The sequence below is a fragment of the Rissa tridactyla genome, chromosome 2 (assembly GCF_028500815.1).
Source record: "Rissa tridactyla isolate bRisTri1 chromosome 2, bRisTri1.patW.cur.20221130, whole genome shotgun sequence".
Classification (NCBI taxonomy): domain Eukaryota; kingdom Metazoa; phylum Chordata; class Aves; order Charadriiformes; family Laridae; genus Rissa; species Rissa tridactyla.
The window spans coordinates 3,361,340-3,377,198 of record NC_071467.1 but is presented as its reverse complement, the minus strand read 5'-3'; the positions used below and the strand labels follow the sequence as shown (position 1 = coordinate 3,377,198).

The 15,859-nt window shown below is 43.0% G+C and overlaps 1 protein-coding gene across 6 annotated transcripts in view; it reads right to left on the bottom strand.

Annotated features, from left to right (window-relative positions):
- Nucleotides 1-15,859, bottom strand: part of TSNARE1 (t-SNARE domain containing 1) — a 511,576-nt gene that overhangs the window by 321,940 nt on the left and 173,777 nt on the right. For all 6 annotated transcript variants that reach the window (XM_054191276.1, XM_054191275.1, XM_054191280.1 and 3 more), the window contains 2 exons: nucleotides 13,553-13,630; nucleotides 3,823-3,892 (listed from right to left, as the gene is read on the bottom strand). In XM_054191276.1, coding sequence (XP_054047251.1) covers nucleotides 3,823-3,892; nucleotides 13,553-13,630 — 148 coding nt within the window. The remainder of the gene's footprint in view (nucleotides 1-3,822; nucleotides 3,893-13,552; nucleotides 13,631-15,859) is intronic.

Below are 15,859 nucleotides of genomic sequence, written 5' to 3'. Positions count from 1 at the left end.
TTATAACTCCTCCCTAAACAGGCAAAATCTCCTCCTGGTGACTGGTAAAGGATCAAAAAATGCCACAGAATGAAGATTTATGGGGTACATCCCAGTCACACTGTAAAAAGGGCAGTAAGCCGTGACTGTAACTCAATGCAATATTGTTCTTGACCTTGCACCTGCAATGAGCTAAGGCCAACTGTCCAGGGAGGAAATATACTGCACACTGAGGTGAGCAATGCAGGAACCCTGGTTTGGAGATCATCGATTGCTGCTATGGTCAACCAGTCTCCAAAGACAGGGCATCAAGGACCCTTCGTGCCTCTAAGCGCTCAGTCTCATGACTTCGAGGTAGCCATCAAATGCTACTTGAAAACTGCACAACTACCTTTCTTTTCCTGACGTCACAATAAGACTGGGTCAGGTTGTGAACAAAAATGCAAGACTATTTTTTTTTTCCCCTAAAACCAAGAAAATGCTAGCTTTACCTTTTTTCTTATTGAATATTGTTCTCAGGGAAAAAAAAAAATAATTGGTGGTACACAAGGAACTTTTATTCTTACAGTAACATGAAAAGGGAATGCCTCTGGAGCTAAGACTGTGTTCAGGTGGGCAAAGGCATCCTTCACCCGTAATGTGTTGGGTCAGTAATGAACAAACACATGGGCAAGACTGATACAGGAGAGCACATCATACTTCTCAGAGAGAATTGCCCAGGATACAGGATTGCTTTAATTTCCAGCCTTTTTTTGAGGGTGTTGGGAGACAAACTAGACAATACACACTCACAAGAATAGAGACTGGTTTTCACTGTCACTTAGAGAGAGTGATTTATCTGGGCATTTAAGTTCTTTTGCCTAAATTAAAGCTAATTACCTTCAGTGACTAAAGTTGGAGAAATCCCTCATCCCAAATGTTCTGGCTAAGGAGGCAGTTAAATTCCTTAGGAGTTTGGATTATTAAACCAAAGGTCAGAAAAAAAAAAAAAATCGGTTGATTTTTCTTGCAACATATCAGTTAACAAGCTGTTTGTAGCCAAGCATCACTGGAGAAAGCTGTCAATGCTGTCTGCTGGCCCTAGCTCCTCACCCCAGCTCCATCCACCTTTTTTCCTTTTGCTCCCGTTCCCTTCCCAATTAATCCAGGGTCAGTTGCATTCAGCTGACTCCATCTAGAGCTTCTTATGGGCATTTATATTTCACTTGTCAGGGCTTCCAGCTCCAAGCACATAACACAGTATCTGTGCTGGCTCTGGGAAGAGCTTTGACCAAGATTATATACTGTTGGGTCTCATACATACCCTACTCACACATCCACAGCCAAGCCTGTCTCACTGACTAGAGCTGGCACTCCATTCGGGATGAACTCTCCCAAATTCATTTGCCACCAATACAGTCCTTATTCTGAACGACTCAGCTATCAAAGGGAGAGAAACCATTTCAAAAAACGGAACAGCCGAATGTGACAGTAAGAAGCCTGCCCTCATCTGATGCCCTTGTAAGTCCTGTGTATAAAGAGGCAGAAAGTCTGCATGAATTTAAAAGAGAGTCAGGAAACTTGGTTTGGTTTTTTTCTGTTTTAGCAGGACCCTGAAGCTAGGAAAGCAAATACTTTTGCAGAATACATAGTCTTGTAGCTAAATGTCCTATGTGGCAGGGCCACTATTCACCATGAACCCCTATTCTCAAATATTCTTCTTCCCCTCACCTGCTGAACAGTCTCATTTTAGGCAGAGTGATAGCCACCTTGTTAGTATGAAAGTAGGAAGTGCGGCAATTTTACTATTTACATACCCCACAAATAGTATCATTCTTATAATAGCCCAGGCTATAAACCTACCAAATATTCACTCATTGCTCCCCAATCGCCTTCCAAGTTAGAGGATGTTCAAGGAGAAACATGCATAAGCCTTTGAAGGAAAGGGGTCAAGTGGCAAAGGAGAAAGATGAAGCCACGATTTGCAGCCGGGGAAGCAGCAAACACTGCCCCAGAGGTCTCACCTGAAGAGCTGACCCTCTGCTTCTTCCTGAATGCAGAGATATATGCAGTACTGCTAGCTCTCGTGATTCATGGCATCAGCTTTTTGCTGGTGCAGCTCTCATGAGAGATAGGCAGAGATGCTTGTAGAGCACTCAAGGCTGTCTACATGCATCTGGCGATGAAATTGGGAGCAATGCAAAGGACACACCGGTGTTAGGACAGGATGAAAGAATGAGAGGGTTGAGGGGAAGACAGCCGTTGGTCTTCCTCTGCTCGGCATCCTGCAATTGTTCAGTCTGGAGATGTAAGAAGGGAAATGGGAGAAATCAGGAGAGACCTTCTGCTAGAACACAGGGAGAGGGGATGAACCAGGAGGGTGGAAGGAGACAGCTGAAGGAATTCTGGGGCTGATGACAGGGGCAGGGAAGCACGGTTAAAATAAAAATAAGCTGCATTTAGCTATCTGGACAATTAATGATAATTCTGAGATCAAAAATAATTATTGCAATTAGTGCATTATGCATCTATTTATGTAACTGCTCAGGGAAGAAGAAAATTATCTAGCCATGTTTTTGAAGTGCTCTGAAGGGTAAAGGAATTGATTCTTAAATTAAAAAAAAAAAAAAAAGAATAGTTTAGGAGTGCACGCACAATAGCTGCTTTGCATGATAGAAAGGCTTTCCTGGGTTAAGGATCTCCAGCAGTAACTGGGGTGGTTTATGCTACAAATAATTTTGTACATGTAAACATCTTTCCTGATTACATTGATCTCCACAGGCTGACTTTTTACTCTTACATCCTCTCCAATCTCCTAAATTTGGTTCCAAATCTTCTCACTATTATTACTATTACTATTTTTAATCCTCAAGTTTGCAAAACAGAGTATATGTGAATTAGGGCAGATCTGATGCACTGATGAAAGCAAGGGATTGGAGAGAGGAGGAGAGAGACTGCAAACCAGTCTGAGACTTCATATCACATTGAGAAGGTCAGTCAAGTCCATCAGGCAAATTACAGTGTATGAAGCCAATATAAAGAAATAGAAACCAAATTCTCCCCTTTGTTCGCAGGCGAATCTCAGCAGGAACTGCAGTCATATACACAAAATCACAGCCACATCCTAAGTACTTCATTTTTGCATGCAAGCTGCATTAAGGGAAGTAGCTTTAATAAATTGTGCTACATTTGGAAAAGCCATTTTAATTCTCTAATTAGCATGCATACAATGAAAACTAACTGTGCGTGTTTGTGTATACACATATCTAGGAGAGAGAGTTTAATGAACTGTAGCTGTTGCAAGTGCAACTGGAGTTTCATTTTCTCGGTGTTGTGCCATGTGATGCAGATTTCAATACCACAACACACTTTTCCACCTATAAAATATCTTTTTGTTCCTTCTCTTTTTTTCTCTTGGATTCATGGTCTTTGACTAAGGGGGACGGATGGAGGAAAGGATGGGGGGAAGGAAAAAGCTACAGAAGCACCCTACTCCAGCTTCACATTACAAATATAAAAAAAAAAAAAACAACAACAAAAAAAACCACAAAAAAACCCCAACCCACAAAAAAATAACAACAAATACACAACCATAGAAACCCTCTTTCACTGTGGCCCATCATTTTCTGTTATCTACCTACCATTCTTTGCCACCTGAAATCAGCACCAGCAAAGCTTTATACGATCAATACACGTCCTACCATCATTAATCACCAACAGAAAGGAACAAAACGAAGTGAGCCTAACAAAAAAGTGTCCCGCTATAAAAAAAAGGACAGAAGAAAGGGTGAGGCTAGATCAGGGGAAAAAAAAATGAAAAGGCTGGGACAAAGAGAGATCTGCAGCAATTCAGAACAAACTCACAGTCCATCCTGCAGCTCTTGAGTATCATTCGAGGTCCCCAGAGATCGAAGGCTTCTTTCCAGAGAGGTCACTGTCAACAGCAGAATAAGAAACGATAAAGCAGCAGTACACTTTTCCAGAGAAAGAAAAATATTGGATTTCATTCATTTGCTTGTCTTTAAATTTTATTTTATTTTTTAAACAATACAATGAAGTAGCATTTGGACAAGTAACTCATGAGACAAAGGGGACAACACCTAGCAATAGCCATCACCCCAAAAAGGATAAATTGATCCCTTTGGATGCATAAATGCTGAACCCATGTATCATGTGCCATGACGTGATGGGTTATGACTCTTAATAACAGCAAGAAAACCTCCATCCCATGGGCTTTGCACAGATCTCTGACGTACCAAACTTTCTAAGTCTTCATGTTACAGCAACCATATGAAATTCCCAGGGCTGGAGGCAGTTGTGCTTTCTGCAAGGAGATTGATGCAGCACTCTTGGGAGTGGGAAACCACTGCTTATCCTCCTCAGGAGGTCCATGCCTTGTGGCCCCACAGAACTGTGCATGGAGCATCTTCAGCTGGAAACGTGCCCTCAATGGAGAGGCAAGAAATTGCATAATGACTATTAATTGCTTTGACTCAGCAATTAAGAGGCAGAACACTGTTGTCCATTCTGATAGCTTCCATCTCATTGGTCAAGATTTTAATACTCAAAATCTTTTCTATGTTTTGGCTCAGATGAAAAGGGGTGCTTCGCTATGATCTGAGCTAGAGAGCTTCTTGGGCTTTTCCATTAGGAGAGGAGAATACTCTACCCTAAGAGCAGCTGGAAGTGGGAAATATGGCTTGTTTTGCAATACACAGTGACTTCAGATTTAAGAAACGCATATGCGTGTCTGTATGTGTATGTAAAAAAGTGGTAGAAATCTAGGAGTACTATCACATTTTTGCATCCTTGAACGTTCACTGTCTCAAATTCACTCTCAAATTAACAGCAGGTCACTGCTTTTGGACTCACCATATCAAGTATGCAAAGTACTTCAAGATCTTCCACAATGGAAGATGCCAAATGAGTGACATTCTTAATATTTACATGTGGGATTTTCTCAGGATGTTTCCAGTAAAAACTCGTAACTCATTATCAGTCACACTTCAGTATTTAAGGAAGGAAAAAAGAATAGATTAAAAATGTCTCAATTATTTCCATAGAAATTTCAGAAATCCTCTGTTTCTGTGACTCTGCAGATTTGGACTTGGCCTGTAACTTTGAATAAGTCACTAATATTTTTCCACTGACAGACAAAATCCCCTTTTCTCTTTTGGGCTTCTCTTGGTTGACACCAAAAGTCACCAAAAGTATAAAAAGCAACTAATGTGCTTGGACAGCATGAGTATTCAAAACAGGCTTGAATACCACCATATATTTTCACACCGCTTGTTAGATCTCAATAACAGATTTTAGTGTAGATTTTGGCAATTCAGTGAGTAAAGCCTCAAGGAATTGTCCATAACTGAGCTAATAATTATTATTCTTTGCTGGACGCACAATGTTTTAAAGAATATATTGAGAGTTTTCACTTATAACCATTTGCTTCTCTGGGAGAACAGCATTGATCCTGCAGAGAATCCCACTGATATTATAATTCCCTCTCTTCCCCCCTCCACAATCCTAACAAATGGCTCTCCTGTGCAATCGATACACTGTCTGTTTCAAAGACAAAATTTTGCATCATCTAAAAATACTTCTGGACCCATCAACCCTTCAGGACAAAGCGGAGCGTGGTCCTTGGAGAACAGACAGCAAGTCCAGGTAGAGAAAGCCCTCGTGTGAGCATTGAATTAATCTACGAATGTGTTAATGTCATGTGTGCAACTCCAGAAGGGAAAACAGCAGCTACAGCATCCAGGCATCTTTCTAACCTGGGCTGCAAAATCAGAGCAATTCAAAGTGAAAGCTACTCTGCCGGCATCTTTCTACAAATGAAGAGGAGCTTGATGGAAGACAGATCTGATACGCAGGCGGTTCCCTGCAAAAACAGCTCAGATCTTTGCTATTGCCTGCTCTGGAGAAGAACAGAGTAGGAAGCAGTTTTCCTACTGCACAAAACTGTTCAAGACTTCACACACACGCCATTTCATACCGAGGCGAATCCAAGAGCTTTCACATTTGTTAAATATTTTGGAAAACACACATAGATGCAAAAGAATCTGAGACAGGAATGCAAAGCGCTTGTCAGTCAGGTGAGAAAATGACTCAGTTTTGAGTCCTTATCTTAAAATTTTAACTAATCATTTAACTCGAGCATAATATTTACACACTTACATAAAGGTCAGTTATCCCAAAAGGACAAGATACGCACTCTGGAACAGCCAAAGGTTGGCATTTGATACGGTTGTTACTTGGGAAATAGCAAAACTGAGACTCAAACTTAGGCCTCCTGGATCTCAGGGGGACTGAGATGTTTTGGGATGGATCTAGCTTGATTTGGCCTAGAATCACTCTATCAAACTCTGTGCAGCTCCTGTGCTGGATATTGAAAATCCCTCTCAATTTACCAGTTCTGACCACGTGAGCATAAACTCTACCAAAGGAGCAACATGTCAAGCTGTGCTGAAGAGAGACTGTGAAGCCAGTGTTAAAACAGATATCTTACTTTAAAAGCCTTGTACACTTAATTTTTAAGAGGCATACTGTAGTCCTCCAGGATGAGGCATATTCAGAAGAGATCACTGCTGTTGTAGCTGCACTAATTTACATAAACTGAGAGTTTGGCACCAGTTGTCTATGCCATTGCAATACTTAGAATCAACGGGGGATAAGAAACCATCCTGAGATGGCAATGGAGACCTTATCACACCTGGGGGATGCTGAAAATCCTTCGCTCAGCCTCTCAGATCAAGGTAATCGGACTGTGCATGGCACCAACCTGTCACAGGGAGTCATTAATGAGCAAGTAACAGGAATTAGAGAGGGAAGAGACCCATTAGAGCATTCAGGTTCTCCATCTGGCCAGAACAGGTCTGATTCCTCCAGTATATCCTCCACTGATCAGCCCTCTAGACGTGATGCACCAAACCAACCCCTTTTATAAGTGTTATTTATTTCACTTATTTATAAGGCATTTACTCAGAGGCGGCTAAAAGCCGTACTTTGAAAGAAATGCAAAACCTTCATAAAAATAAGTAGAAAAAAAAAAACATCAATAAGACAAATTCAGCCACTACTTGAGCTTATTTTTGTGGTGGGTTTGTTTTGTTGTTTTTTTTTTTCCCCTGAAAGGAAAAAAACAACTGAACAAAACCCCCATAAAACTCATGCGAGTCAAATCACTATCAGATAAACTTCCCTATGCTCAACAGGGACAGCGCCCAAAGAATTAGGGAGAAAGAAAGCAGATGTAAAGAACACGAAAAAGCTCCTTCTAGCCCTGGAAACTTCTGTAAGAGATGGGATTAAAAAAACCCAAAAAACAAAAACCAAAACAGTCTTTAAGCTCATGACCTGGCAGGAGAGTGATCCAGTAGCACATAAACAGAACCAACTGTTCTGGCTAAGACTTTTAGTTAACACACGAGGAAGATGTCAATTTTCAGAGCAGAAAAAGGGAACAGGAAGCATTTATACGTGAGTTCAGGCAAGATCAGCTCAGAGCTGCAAAGATCCCCCTTAGTCAGAAGGCAAGCCCTGAACTGACCAAGAAGAATTTAAATCACTCCAAAGGCCCGGATTTCTGCAAAAAGAGTAAGGGGAGAAAAGAGGGACAAAGGATGCAACATTTATTACTTTTTTAGTGTTACTCAATAGAAATCAACAATGCTTTAAAATCCCAGTACCAAGTTGACTTCTTGTTTCATTAAAAATAGTCATTCCCCAAAGACAGAAAAAAATATAGGCAAAACTGCCGACAAGCTATCATTTTGGGAATTCAATCAGCAGAGGCATAGCTTGAGGAGCTGATGACACCTTTAGCACCCCGAGGGAGAGAAGAGCATTTCAAGTGCATGGTTTGGCCTCCAAATGCGTTGGGAAACCTGGAAAGCCCCAAAGAGGCCAGCGTAAGGCAGGAAAAGAAGGAAAAGAGGAGCTGTGATTTGATTTATGCAATCCTGAAGGACATTCAACACGCCATGCTTAGCGCAACAGGAATACAAACCATCATCTGGTGAGCATCTGCAATACCGCTTGCATGGTGGTACAAAAACAACAGCACTGGCTTTTGCTATGTGCTCTGAGATGGAGCTTGCTGGGTTTCCTGAGGAGACCATATGGTACAGCTGTACAGGGCAGAAGGGATCATGGACATCCTTTCCCATTTTATAACCCTACAAAGTTCTTTACCTACTGTGGATGAGCTCTGCAAAACCTTAGCAGTACACTCAGCATCCCTCACCTGAAAAGCTGTACCCACTTTTGGGGAAAAAGCTATGAAGAAGCCACACACAAACTGAATGAAAATTACTCTAGCAGACAAAAAAGTAATATGGGTGGTGAACAGAGCAACAACAGTAGAGTATCTCATGGGCATTTCTTCAACCTAAAAGCACTTTAAAAAGCATTATAAATTCATAGATTCATAGATTTTAAAGGCCAGAGAGAGCAATTCTGATTATCTAATCTGATTTCCTACCATAAAATTTTGCCCCATCACTCCTATATCAAGACCGTAGACTGTAGCTGGACTAAAGTATATCTTGTAAAAAGACATTTGAATCTTGATTTACAGCTTGGAAGCCATGCCAAATCCATCACGTCCCCTCAATAAGCAGTTCTAATGGCTAGTTATCCTCGTACAGAAAGATTGAATTTGTCTAGCTTTCACTCCTATCTCCTGATCTCGTTATGTGTGAGAATGTTAGATTAATGAGCCCTATGCCATCTATTTGATGTCTTTCTTCCCAGAGAGGTACTTACACACCATGATCAAGTCGTCTTAGATGTCTCAAACAGAAGTTCGGATAGCATGTATTTTAAAGTCTGATTTGCAGATTTCAAACAGTTGTCATAGCTCTTCTCTGTACACTCTCCAATTTTGCAAAATAGTTTTAAGTACAGACACTGTCATTACCTGCTTCACAGACCACTCAATACAGGCAACTCTTAACAGAAAGCACATCATCACGTGCTCCGTAACACCTCAAGAGGAGAAACAAAGACCATCGGAAATTGCTCAAAACCTAACTGAATAGACTAATGCAATTCTAACAAAGAATAAAAATAGACATTGGATTGTGGCATTTCAAAAAAGATGCACCACTCATCATAAGGGTTTCTCAGGATAGACTCCACTACAGCAGGAGTTGTGATTACAGCACAGAGACATATGAAGTCAGCCCTAGCCTGGCGAGTTTGGGTATTAATAGCACACCCAAACTTGTGAGCAGGTTGCAAAATGTGAGCAGGTTGCAAAACTTCACACAGAGCCCTTGGTTTGGTAGCAGAAGTGCTACTACCATTCATCATTACCACTGTCAAGGTAAAACAGTGCTGGAGCAGCTGAAATTCATGCTAATACAGGTATTGCTGTGTGTTATAATATGATTATACATCCACCTGTAAGCAAAGTACCGGTGATCACAACTGGGAAGTTCAAGTAGTCACAAGCCCAGGTGAAGTTTTCTCAAGGAAAAGCTCAGGAAAAAGGGCATGGGGGTCCTGGTGGGCACCAGCTTGAACATGAGCCAGTAACATGCCCTTGCCACAAAGAAAGTGAAAGGTATCCTGGGCTCCATTATGCAAAGCATTGCCAGTAGGTCAAGGGAGGTAATCCTCTCCATCTATTCAACACTGGTGAGGCCACACCTGGAGTGTTGTGTCCAGTTCTGGGCTCCTCAGTACAAGAGAGACAGGGACATACTGGACAGAGTCCAGCAAAGGGCCACAAAGATGATTAAGGTTCTGGAGCATCTCTCCTATGAGGAAAGGCTGAGAGAGCTGGGACTATTCAGCCTGGAGAAGACAAGACTCAGTGGGGTTCTTATTAACGTATATAAATACCTGAAGAGAGGGAGCAAAGAAGATGGAGCCAGGCTCTTTTTAGTGGTGCCCAGTGACAGGATCAGAGGCAATGGGCACAAACTGGAACACAAGAACCTCCCTCTGAACATCAGGAAACTGAGGGTGACTGAGCACTGGCACAGGTTGCCCAGGGAGGTTGTGGAGTTTCCATCCTTGGAGACATTCAAACACCATCTGGACATGGTCCTGGTCAATCAACTCTAAGTGGCCCTCCATGCGCAAAGGGGTTGGACAAGATGACGTCCAAATCCATCCATTCTCTGATTCTATTAATTTCTCCACCTTATGCAGTGCATGGTTGTCCTTCACCCCAAACACCATCAATCCCACCACTGCTCTCCAGTATCCCAGTGGACAAATATCACTGTCAACCCAAAGGTGACTTTCAATGGCTGAATTTCTCACTTCTTCATCTTCCGTGTGAAGAAAGCTCTTGAGCTTGTAGTATCCAAGCAGTTTACCAAAAAAAAAACTATGAATAACAAGTGTTTTAAACAACTGTTTGTATAATGCATGTATTAGTCACTCCTATGAAAAATAACAAAAAATAAATAAACATGAAGTGTGCATTTCCCATTTTGCTTTTAACCCATTCAGAATCATTTTTTTTGTGCAGGAATTGAGATTTTGACAAACTACTGAAGAATCATAGACTCATACAGGTTAGAGGGCATCTCTGGAGGTCTTTAGTCCAACCTTCTGCTCAGAGAAGGTCCACTTAAGAGCAAGTTGTTCAGAGTCTTATCCAGCCCTTAAGATCTTGAAGGATGGAGATCTCACAGACTCTCTGGTCTCTTGTTGCACTGGTTGACAACCCTGGTGGTCAGAACATTTTCCTCATATTGAGTTGGAAGGTTCTGTGTTTCAGATGCCCTTTGCCTCTTGTCTTTTCACCATGCACATCTGAGAGGTTATGGCTCCACCTACTCTACAGTCACCCTTCAAGTATTTACAAAAAGGAATATGATTTCTGTTAATTCATGTTCAACTTGCGGTTGACCAGTACCCCCAGGTCTTTTCTTCAAAATAGCTTTATAGCCAGCCAGCACCAATCCTGTCCTGTTGCATAAGGTTATTCCACCCAAAGGCACAAAGAAAAGTGTGAATAATTATTTTCCTTCCAATTTTACAGGAAGCTGGGCACTGGAATAACTTCATGGAGCCTACCCAGAGCCTACTTTGTTTTCAGGTCTTCACCTTCTGGGATAGCAGAGAGCAGCAATGAGGCTCACAGTGCTTGGGGCAAGGTACATCCGTGTTGCAGCAAGTCCTGATGAAGGTGATGATTGTCGAAAGTAAACTCAAACCTACCAATTCCTTGTAGTCAGAGAAAAAATGGTGCTTGAATTTTCCTGGCAGATGGAGTATACACAATTCCTCTAAAGAAGACATGACTACAGGCCCAGTCAGCCTGACTTCGGTACCAGGAAAGATCATGGAGAGGATCATCTTGAGTGAGCTCTCACGGCAAGTGCAGGGCAGCCAAGGGATCAGGGCCAGCCAACATGGGTTTAGGAAAGGGAGGTCCTGCTTAACCAACCTGATCTCTTTCTATGACCATGTGACCCGCCTTCTGGATGTGGGGAAGGCTGTGGACGTTGTCTATCTCGACTTTGGGAAGGCCTTTGACACCATCCCCCATAGCATTCTCCTCGAGAAGCTGGCGAATCATGGCATAGACAAGTGTACTCTTCGCTGGGTTAAAAACTGGCTGGATGGCCGTGCCCAGAGAGTTGTGATTAATGGGGTGAAATCCTCTTGGCGGCCGGACACCAGTGGTGTCCCTCAGGGCTCAGTTTTGGGGCTGGTTTTCTTTAATATCTTTATCGATGATGTGGATGAGGGGATTGAGTGCACCCTCAGTAAGTATGCAGACGACACCAAACTAGGTGGGAGTGTTGATCTGCTTGAGGGTAGGAAGGCTCTACAGAGGGAGGGACCTGGACAGGCTGAATGGATGGGCCAAGGCCAACTGCATGAGGTTTAATAAGGCCAAGGGACGGGTCCTGCATTTTGGTCACAACAACCCCAAGCAGTGCTACAGGCTTGGGGAAGAGTGGCTGGAAAGCTGCCCGGCAGAAAAGGACCTGGGGGTGTTGGTGGATGGCCAGCTTAACGTGAGCCAGCAGTGTGCCCAGGTGGCCAAGAGGGACAACAGCATTCTGGTTTGTATCAGGAATAGTGTGGCCAGCAGGAGCAGGGAAGTGATCGTGCCTCCGTACTCGGCACTGGTGAGGCCTCACCTCGAGTGCTGTGTTCAGTTCTGGGCCCCTCTGTACAAGAGGGACATTGAAGTGCTGGAGCGTGTCCAGAGGAGAGCTACCAGGCTGGTGAGGGGTCTGGAGACCAGGGCATATGAGGAGAGGCTGAGGGAGCTGGGCATGTTTAGCTTGGAGAAGAGGAGGCTGAGGGGAGACCTCATTGCCCTCTACAACTCCCTGAAAGGAGGTTGGAGAGAGGTGGGGGTTGGCCTCTTCTCCCAAGTGAATAATGACAGGACCAGAGGAAATGGTCTGAAGCTGCAGCAGGGGAGGTTTAGATTAGATATTAGGAGGAATTTCTTTACTGAAAGAGTGGTCAGGCGCTGGAACAGCCTGCCCAGGGAGGTGGTTGAGTCACCATCCCTGGAGGTATTTAAGAAACGTCTAGATGTGGCACTTCAGGGCATGCTCTAGTGGCAGAGACTGTAGGTTGTTTGTTTGTGGTGGTTTGTGGTCTTTGTGTGTGTGTTTTTTTTTTTCTTTTTTTTTTTTTTTTGGTGTGTGTATGGTTGGACTTGATGATCTCAAGGGTCCTTTCCAATCATGAAGATTCTATGATTCTATGACTATGTTTTAGAAGTTTTACTTCACATCCTTCTTCTAGCAAGGATTACTTGCTACAAGGACTGGGGCTTTATCCCTGGGACATGTGGGGGAATAATTACAGGAATAAGGAAGCACTAAGATCCTTTCACTGAACCTAGACCATCCCTCTCTGTCATCCAGTTCACAAAGACACAGACCAGACCAGACGAGACAGAGAAGCTGTCCAGGTGATTCAGAAGCAATTTTAAGGTCTACTGTAAAATCAACACCCTGCAATTTTTTATTCTTGTCTGACACTAGTGTGTTTTAGAACTGAGATACCATGACATTAACCACCATTCAGCAATGTTACTTTACATCTATCTGCAAAATACATCTCTGCAGCCCAACCTAACAAAACTCATGAGCCAGAGCGTGCCTCCAAAGAAGGGAAGCACTCGGCATCTCTAGGGTGTGGGGAGACAGGAGCAGGAATAGCATCCTCACTCAGTCTACAGAGTGAAGAATAACAGAAGAGTTATGGTGTTGGTGTTTTCATAAGGGAGATTGATGTTTTGCAAGGTCATATGAACGCAGTAGTGCTGCAACACATCAGAAAATGAGTCTGGCTTGTTCCACCTTTCTGTGCTCTAACTCTCTATTGTAACAGATGACACAATTAAAAATAGAAAAGGATGTGGTCTCAGCAAGGATTGGAATATATCTGTGCCTGTTTAATGGAACATATGGTGGAATATTTTTACATCTTATAAAGAACTGTGTATTGGACATGTGATGGTGCTCATGAGATGCAGCAGCAGAAAAACTCCATTAATATCTGCTCCCTGACAACAGGAGCTGCCATGCACTGCGTACACGCACACAAGTCATCAGCAGGACAGCACACAATTGACTAGGAAACCTTTCATTATACGCACCATTGGAGTTAATTCGGAAGACATTGGCTGAAGTCTCCTGAAAAAGTTCCTGTAGTTCGCTGGGATCAATCTGGGTGGCTGTGAAGACAAAAAGGAAGAAGATATGTTAATACTGGAGACCACCAATTGCTTTGAAAGGGGGTCCCAGCTGATCCTTTGAAGGGGGATGCAGGTTCCTCCTCCCTGTAGAAATTTATCCCAAGTAGGTGGGTCTGATGTAGCCTTACACAGTGTTTGATGATGCAATGTGTACTGTTTTTTGCCTATACCTACTCCAGCATCATCAGGACAGTAAAGACGCTGCTGCATTGATGATGAGGCAGCATTTGTAGGAATTATTAGCAATTGGAATATAAATGAATTCTGCTCATTTATCAAGTGGGAGTATCAGAGCCGCAAATGAATGAGAAACCGCAAGCACAACACCACTGTTAACCATCACTTTCCAGAGCAGGAGGGCATGCGAGCAGATAGATACTGCCTTCAGAAAAGGGGAGGAAGCAGCGAGCAAAGTGCAACTGCTCCATGGGCTCAAAACCTTTGGGGCAGGAGGGAGATGGGAGCCCAGATGGATCCTCCACACGTTCATCTTCCAGCCCCTAAGAGACTCTCCTCTTCTTCCTATTTCTTCCTGATAGTCCAAATGCAAAGGTCAATGAGTCAACTCCAGGAATAGCTATTGCTGCTGCCAAGATGACTTCACTCAGCTTCATTCCCAAGGACCCACTTTGGTCAAATCTGCCCTAAAAGGAGAATCCTGAAGTGAGGGTTTGATTGTTTGGAGTTTGGGGGTTTGATGGTAGTTGGATTTTTTATTTTTTTTTTGGTTAGCTTCATTTCCCAACTCTAAACCCTGTGAAACTATCACGAACTCCTCCACAGCTTCATCATCCCCTGAGAATATAGGCAGAGAAGGTTGGACTTGGATATATTACGGAGAACGGATAGATCACTTAAATAAGCTTTAAACAGGCATTTGGGTTTTGATTGGTAATAGTCACCAGAGAAACACTCATTTATACCTATATCTTTGGCAACAGTTTTATGGCAGCTGATTTACAGCAGATTTTCCCATGGTTTAGCCTTATTCCACCTCCCACCTGGTTCAGTTTTTGCAGGTTTCCCAGAAGCTGCTCTACCTGAAACTTCCAAGTCCAAAAGCTCACCCACCCGGCACACTACAGCACATTCAAACAGCCACTGCTATTAGCAAGCTGCTCCTCTGAGCTGAAGCATTATAGAAACTCAAACAGGAGCTACGATTAATATTTTCAAGCCAACAGACTGCAACTATGACATATTCCGCATCCCCTAACCAGATTTTCCTAAGCTGTTAAAACGCCACACTCCCAACCTGCATTTGGAAAAGCAGAAAGTCATCAACAGAGCACGGGGAAAACCAGGAATATTGAATCAAAGGAGAAGCCCGCTTGATGCACTGCTCAGGTTGGTCCTGAGGATGCATCCCCCGGTGCTTGAGGACAAGCTCCACATCCAAACAGTGCAATCAGGGGATTTTCCACCGCTTCTCACACATCTCACCTGCAGCAGCACTTGCATGAGACAATTCAGTCCTGTGCCTGCCGTAAATAAAGTCCTCGATCAGTCTATCAGGTTGACACAAATCCAGGGCATTAAATGGTCTTTAATCCAAATGCACAGGGGCTCACTCCTAGAGATTTTCCCACTCTTCTCATCCTGCAGTTCCTCCTAAATCAGCTGTCCCAGACACTCCTTTGCTTTATATATGAGGCTATATAACACAAGAACTTAGCTTGGGTTTACCTGTCCCCCAGGAATTTCAGTTTTTAGTAACAAGATCCAGCTTTCATTTAATCTTTGACAAAACAACAGCATAGGTTAAGAGCTTTTAGATATTTACTGACTGCACTGACCTCAGTTGCGGGAGATTTTTTCGTGCTAACTTGATCTGGGTTAATAATATGGGACAATAGGTAGTCAGGACATGGCTTCAGCTTGGCTAAATTTCTAATTACCTATGCTGAGAGGACTGTACCACACATTTTGTGAAAAACTGAATTTGCCTCAACAGATTTTTAGCCTGGCCCAGCGATACTGAGTTCTTACACACTTACGTACTTTGCTGAATGAAGCCTCAGATGGACCATGATGCAATCAAACCGGGGCTGGAAATTCCTTTAAGTCCTCAATTATAAGCACCCAGCAAGGAACAGTATTTCATTAATCCCCCCAAATAATATGTACTGCAGACTTCAATGTGTTCCCACCTGGAGACGCTCCTGCAGATTGACAGCATCCAGTAGGTACCTCTGAGGAGTCATTTAA